The following is a 7358-nucleotide window of genomic DNA, read 5'->3' as shown; positions in this document are numbered from 1 at the left end:
GTGTCTCGCTAGGCTCCTGCTCCCCCAGGCTTGCTCAGGCCCCACACGCTCTGCGGCTTTCATTCCTGAAACGCGTGACGCTTCTCCGTGGCAGCCGCCCCTGCCGCCCCTCACCCTGGGGGTCGGTCCCGCCGGCAGGCGCCCCTCGGCAGGGCGGGGCGCAGACTGGGTTCGATCGCCACCCGGGAGCCCTCGCTCTGTCTTCTCAGATGGCGTCTCCATTCACGTGTCCCTTTCCCCACAGGCGTCTCCGTGCTCTCCGGGGCTCCTGCCACTGCCAGGAGTGACCGACGAGCCGCAGAGATGGCCGGTGCCTCCGTGAAGGTGGCGGTGCGCGTGCGCCCCTTCAACTCCCGGGAGATGAGCCGTGAGTCCAAGTGCATCATCCAGATGTCCGGGAGCACCACCAGTGAGTACCGGCCGTGGCGGGGCCTCCCGGCCAGACGCGGAACCCCACCTGCCCGGCTCCCTCCTCATCCACTTGGCGGGGTGGCTTCCTGGGGCTGCAGTGACAGATGGCCACAAACCGTGGGGCTTAAAAGAGCAGAAACGTGTTCTCACAGCTCTGAAGGCCAGGGTCGGAAATCAAGGCGCCGACAGGGCTGGTGTGTCCCCTTCTCCATGTGGCCTTACAGGACACCGCTCCCTGGATGTGGGGCCCACCCTATCCAGTTTGACCTCGTCTTAGCAACTGGTCACATCTCAAGGACCCTGTTTCCAGACAAGGCCTCATTCTGAGGTTTGGGGGGGTGTGACTCGACCCAGCGCTCTGGATTATGACTCGTTTCAGCTGCCCTGGGCTTGTAAATCATTTCCCTTGTCTGTTCCTCTGCTCGGTTTCTAATTTAAGCCACCTCAGACCCTTCGGAGAAGTGGGGGGCCTGGCGTGAGCATGATGAATGGAGAGGAGGGGGAGGGAGCCTGGCGGTTCCGAGAGGGTGGGAAAGACAGCCGGGCCCTGTGGGGTCTTAGCGCCGAGGCCGCTGGTGGCAGGAGGAGAGTACACGCCGCCCAGCCCGCCTCGCTCAGATGTCTGCAGAGAGTGCGCTGCATGTGGATGGGTGGACGGAGCCCGCCCTCTGCGCGGCGCCCAGCCCAGGAGCAGAAGCCCCTCCCTGCCTTCTGTACACCCCCCCACCCGCACCCCCGGCTCCTGACTCCGCAGCTCGTGGGGCTTGTCTCGGGCCGTGGAAGCTGAGCCAGTCCTCCCTCTCTCCCGGTCATGTGGTCCACTGTGCTCAGCTGGGCGGCTGGCAGTTGGATCTTTATGCGGCTGCAGCTGCTGCCGTGACCACAGGCTCCGGTGGCCCGCTCGCCCCCTCGTCCCCAGGTTGTAGGATGACGGGAGGCCTTCGGGTGCTCTGGGCCTGCACAGCCCACCTGCCTGTCATCCACCAGGCTGGAGGCTGGGCCTCCGAGGGGAGGGGCGCTGGGCTGACGGCGCCTCCCGGGGCCTGTCTAGGTGAGGACAGGCATCTCTGGAGGTGTCCTGGGCACTGTTAGGCTCTGGGACGGGGTCTGGGCTGAGTGGCCTTTCCAGACGGCCGTGGAGTGGCTGGCCCTCATCCTGTGTGGACGGCTTGTGCAGGCCCCGCTCAGAGCTTGTGGGGGGCTGTGGGGGCACGGCGCCCCTGCCTGTCAGCAGGTGCGTTGTCTCCGTGACTCATGAATGGTGGTGGTCCCTGGGGGCAGAGCCTGAGCCGAGGATTCGGCTGCCCAGTGGCGAAGGGGCGCTGATGCGCAGGCGGCGGCCCAGCCTCGCGGCCTCCTGCCCCCCTCCTGGTCCCTGTGCTTTCAGGGAATGGACGGCCACCTTTCAGGACCGTGAGCCAGAACATTCTGGACCCTTCTCTGCCCACGCGGACACTGCTAGCTGCTCATGGTGGGCTTCCCACAAAGGCCCCTGTCAACCAGTCTTAGCACCCTCGGAAGTTGGCACCGTTTACCGTCACTGTTCTAGAACGTTCTAAATACAGCGGGAGCGGGAATGAAAGGCCACAGAGGGAGCTTGGCTACGGCCAAGGAGTCGGCCACACTGCCGAGGGCCGTGTCGTTAGAGGGGCTGCAGGGAGCCGGCAGGGTCTGGGCGGCAGCCTCAGCCAGGTCCCCAGGGCCTGCGGTCACTGGCTGGCCCCAGGCCGAGACGCCCTTGGTGCCCGGCAGCACTGTCCAGGGACAGCTCAGAGGCCAAGCGCTGCCCTCTGCCCCTTGCAGCCGACGTGGGCTCCACTGGCAGAGGTCGCGGCGGTGACCGCTCAGCGGTGACCTCTTCCGCTGTCCCTCTGCTGTCCCTCTGGTCCCCCAGGGGTGAGGACAGCTTCCATTGCACAGACGGGAAAGCGAGTGTCTGTGAGGTCACGTCACAGAAAGAAGCAGCTGGAGATGGAGTCCCTTCATGTCACCGGCAAACGCTGGCTGAGCATGAGCTCGTGCGAGGCTCCATGCCAGGCACCGGCCCGGGGGGCAGGGCAGAGGCTCTTGCTGTCCTTGGGGGTGACACTGCAGTGGGTAGGCAGGTGACGCACACACGTAGGTAACAAGGCCAAGGGCCATGCCCACGGAATCAAGCGGGATGCACTGGCGGGGCGGGGGGCTTGCCGACGTGCCGTGGGGTCAAAGGTGCCTCCTCACCAGCGTGGAGCGGGGGAGGGGCTCTCGTGTGCTCCCCGAGTGGTTGGCCCAGCCTGGCGCGAGCCGGACGTGGAGCTCGCTGTCCCCTGGAGCCCCGCTGAGGTTTGGGCTCTGTTTCAGCTAAGCCACCTCCTAAGTCCTGCAAGTTTGGGCAGTGGCCAGCTCGGTCGCGTGTGAGCACCCTGTTGCACGCACACGCACACGCACACGCACACGCACACGCCTGTGTCTGCCGATTGCTGTACTGCACGTGCTCTGCCCATGGCCAGCTCAGGGCCGAGGTCGCTGTGCGGGCAGGGTTGGTTCCTTCCGAGGCCGTGAGGGACAGTCAGCTCCCTGCCTCTCCCAGCTCCTGGCGGTGGCTGCAGTCCTTGGTGTCCCCTGGCCTGTGGACGCAGCACCCATCTCTGCTCCATCTTTGTGTGGCCTGCTCCCTGTGTGCGTGTCTGTGTCAAACGTCCCCTTTTATAAGGACACCGGTCACATTGGTCAGGGCCTGTCTGACTCTACCGTGACCTCGCCTGACATCTGCAAGGACCTCCATCTCCAAATAAGGCCCCGTCCTGAGGTCCTGGGGGTTTGGGCGTCCACGTGCGAGTTTTGAGGGGATGCAGTTCACACTACAGCAGGATGGGGTCTGGTTCTCTTGGTGCTGGTGACAAGTCACCTGTTGGGGGCGGGGTGTGGGATCCTGGAGGCTGTGCTGTGAGGCCTCTGGCCCACTGCTCCTGAGGAAGGCCAGCTGAGGGGTGGGCAGCCATGGCCTGCCTCCCCAGACATGGGGGCAGCGAGCAACGGGCTGCTTTCTCAAATGGGATGGGTGGTGGGGCCGTGGCATCCCACATGGCCCGGGGCCCTTCCCGACCAGGCTGGTCCGATTTCCTGGTGGATGTGGACACTCAGGGAGGGATCTGCCTCCAGCCCGGTGTGGTCTCGGGAGGCCTCAGGGTTCTCCATCAATGTGGACATTTGGGGTTCAGGTAGTGGCAGTGGGCAGGGTGGCCTGACAGGGGCAGGGGCTGAGGTCTCTCCTGCCTGGCCACAGAGGACATACTACCCACTGGGTCCTGGGCCTGGGAAACGCTGGAGGCCTGGACACTCGTAGGCCTGGGGACAGAGCAGCCTTGGGCTGGGGCGGGCGTCTCCTGGGACACTCGGCAGGTGCTGGCGGTGGCAGATGGCGTCATCATGCGCTTGTGGCTGCATTCCCAGCTTGATGAACTGATATTCCAGGAGCTGGGAGCACGCCAGGCCAGCGTGCATCTCGGTGGAGGAGGGAGGGAGGGAGGGACCTGTGCAGGGGACAGTCTGCAGAGCACAGGCGAGCACACCTGGCAGGAACCCGTGCACACAGGAGAGGGATAAGTGGCCCCTGCAATGCTGTCCTTCGCGCCCCGTGCGCACACAGTGCACAGATGCCACGTAGTCTGAGGGGCCCAGAGAAGCAGGGGCGCGGCCCCGACGGGATGCTCCAGCCTTCTGGATGCTTCCAGGGCCTGGGCTGCAGAGCAGACGCATGAAGATCTGGGCCAGGGGTGAGCAGGGTGGGGACGAGACGTGGCGCGGGTTGTGTGCTCTCGTCTGACCAGTGGCTCCGGGCTGCCCTCAGCGGCACTGGTGGGCAGTGGCGGCCACAGAGAGGGGCGCGATGGCTGTCTGCCTGGAATGGGGACCCCCCCTCTTTGGGTGCTGGCTTGTCTGGGGCCACGGGCCTCTGAGGACCCGCCTCCTTGCCTCGGGGGTCCCTCCCTGGTGGGCGTGGCTGCTCTCTGCAGCACGGCACTAACACCGAGCTGTCCCTCTCCCCGTCCCCCTCCCCGTGCCCCTCTCCGCAGCCATCGTTAACCCCAAACAGCCCAAGGAGACACCCAAGAGCTTCAGCTTCGACTACTCCTACTGGTCACACACCTCGGTGAGCTGGGCTGGGGGTCCAGGGGAGGGGGGCCACGGGCATGCGGGTCACTCCACCCCTCTGGCTGTGTGTCCCTCAGCCAGTCCCTCAGCCTCTCAGACCTGCATGTTCCTCTCTAAATGGGGTGACGACCACCCTTCTCCCCTGCAGGGCCCTGAGGGAGGTGGGGTAGGGCAGGCGTTAGGCTCAGTGGGGAGGGGTCTGGAAGGTCACCCTGAGCTGTGCAATGTGCTGTCCCAGCTAAGGCAGGGACCGAGGGGCCATCGGCTCACGGTAGGCAGTGTCCCAGGGTCCTGCTGTACCTCCATTTGCCCGCGGACATCTTCCCTAGACTCCCAAACTCTGCATGTCTCACGGGCGCACCCGCCACAGGCAGCACCTCAGCCCCTACTTCCCCCGGCATCCTGGGGGACCCGGTAGCTCCTCCCCATCCAGCGCACACCCAGCCCTGCCCACCCCCACCTCCCGTATCATCCTGGAAGGCACCCAGTCGCCCGCCCCAGTGCCAGCACCTGCCTTAGGCCCCAGAGCAGCCGTCAGAGCTCCCCACCTGACGCCATCATCAGGACAGCGTCCAGATACCACAGCCTGGCCCATGGCCCCTGGGCCTTGGCCCCACCCTGCTCTGGCCCCACCCCTGTCACCCCTGCGGCTGCCACACTGCTCCACGTTAGGACTCCCGCCTCTGAGCAGCAAAGTGCCGTTCCTCCCGCCCCTCCCTCAGCAGCCTTCTGTCCCCCAGGCGGGATTGTGTCCCCTCTCCCGGGCACCCCTCCTCACGCGCTGGCCCGTCCCTCCCCGGAGGCCCTGGGATGTGTTGTGGGCCCGCAGTGAATGCTGTGGGCTGAGCCTGGGCGCGCCCGGCCTCCTGCAGCTGTGCCCCCTTGTCCCACAGCCCGAGGACATCAACTATGCGTCGCAGAAGCAGGTGTACCGGGACATCGGCGAGGAGATGCTGCAGCATGCCTTCGAGGGCTACAACGTCTGCATCTTCGCCTACGGCCAGACGGGGGCTGGCAAGTCCTACACCATGATGGGCAAGCAGGAGAAGGACCAGCAGGGCATCATCCCGCAGGCACGCGGGGCGGGGAGGGAGGACGCGGGGCGGCACGGGCAGGTGGAGAGACCCGGCAGGGACGGTACCCTGGCAGGAGGGGGGTCTGAGCAGAGGTGGGGCAGCGCGGGGCAGCTGGGGAGCCGCTGGTGGGTGTGACGCCCCAGAGGCTGTGAGGGCTGGTGGTTAGGGTGGAGAGAGGTGCTCGGATAGGGGTGCACTTCTGTTAACCGAAGGCTGAGACATGGACGCCTCAGATACTGCTGGAACCCTGGTCCCCGCCCCGGCCAGCCCCCGAGATGGGTCTGTGAGTCAGCTGGTCAGTGCTTGACCTGGTCAGGGCGGCAAGCACCGGCTGGTCTACAGCGTGGTGGACGTCCACGCCGAGCAGGCGAGGATGGTGTGAGCAGCAGGACAGGGCAAGCGGACGATCTGTAGGCAAGGGTCAGATAACGGTGGAGGGGACCCCGGAGTCACAGAGAAGGCGACGGCTCCTTGGATGCGGGCTTCTCAGTGCCTTCAGCACGGACTGTGAGGGTGCGAGAGAGGCCGGGAGAGCAGCACCTAGTCCGGGCGCAGGCGGCCCACAGCACCTCGGGGCAGGGCCCTCATCGTCTGACTACGTGTCCTCGGTCCCTGCAGCTCTGCGAGGACCTGTTCTCCCGCATCAATGACACGACCAACGACAACATGTCCTACTCCGTGGAGGTAGGGCTCCCTGCCTGGCGTCCCGTGCTTGGGGAACGGCTGGGGGTCCCAGGCATGGACGGCAATGCCTTTGGGTGCAGAGCAGGTCCCCACCACCAGTCTGTGCCCTTAGCTCGTCACTTATCTGTGCGTGCGTCACTGTGCCCACGCAGAGCGTGTCGGTGTGCGGGGCACAGAGGAGTGAGGGGCGGTCCTCAGCTTAGCCGGTGTTTAGCGAGCAGCTGCTCTGTGCCAGGCTCCGGGACACGTGCCTCAGAGCGCACAGCCGGGGCCGCACTGTGGCCCAGGTGGCCCCAGAGCAACTACGGTGGGCAAGCCCATGAGTAGGGGAGGGCCAGGCCGGTGGGCATGGGCTGACTCCCCCAACTCACACTCATGCGGGGGCTCGGAGTCCTTTGCGTGCCTCCGCCTACCCTGTGGGCGGTACCCACACTCCCTATCCCAGGGTCCCCGACGGCAGCCCCTGCACCCCACCTTGGGGTCCCTGGTAGCATGCCTGTGCCCTACAGGTCAGCTACATGGAGATTTACTGTGAGCGTGTCCGCGACCTCCTGAACCCCAAGAACAAGGGCAACCTGCGCGTCAGAGAGCACCCGCTGCTGGGGCCGTATGTGGAGGACCTCTCGAAGCTGGCCGTCACCTCCTACAACGACATCCAGGACCTCATGGACTCGGGCAACAAGGCCAGGTGTGTGCAGGGTGACTTGCCCCACTCCCTGGCCTCCACCCCGCACTGCCCCCCACCGTGTGAGTCTCACTGAGGAAGGCACGGTCCCCAGGGCACCTGTCTTTTCCCCATGGAGTCCGTCAGGCGGCCCCCATGGAAGCGGTGGCCTTGTAAGCTTGAAGCCATTCAGGGCCCATGCCAGCCCAAGAGGGACCTCCAGTTCCCCCTGCACAGGGGGACAGTGTCACCAACATGGAGGCTGCTCTTCCTGGGGGGGTGGGCTGTGGACCCTGGGCTGGGTGCTGGCATCGCCTCTGGTGGCTGCCCCGGGTGGTCATCCCCAGTGGTCAGGAGACTGAGGTCCAGCCCCGTCTGCTCAGAGGACA

The 7358-nt window shown here is 65.8% G+C and overlaps 1 protein-coding gene across 1 annotated transcript in view; it reads left to right on the top strand.

The window, feature by feature from the left end:
* The first annotated feature begins 250 nt into the window (after positions 1–250).
* The window catches only part of KIF1A (kinesin family member 1A), a 58814-nt gene continuing 51706 nt past the window's right edge, over positions 251–7358 (top strand). Inside the window, 5 exon segments of the mRNA XM_023521080.1 lie at positions 251–409; positions 4467–4543; positions 5439–5618; positions 6240–6305; positions 6815–7111. Of these exon segments, the coding sequence (XP_023376848.1) occupies positions 304–409; positions 4467–4543; positions 5439–5618; positions 6240–6305; positions 6815–7111 (726 nt within the window). The 5' untranslated portion in view covers positions 251–303.

This window comes from Pteropus vampyrus, unplaced genomic scaffold (genome assembly GCF_000151845.1).
Source record: "Pteropus vampyrus isolate Shadow unplaced genomic scaffold, Pvam_2.0 Scaffold291, whole genome shotgun sequence".
NCBI lineage: Eukaryota > Metazoa > Chordata > Mammalia > Chiroptera > Pteropodidae > Pteropus > Pteropus vampyrus.
This window is presented reverse-complemented; position numbering and strand designations above follow the sequence as displayed.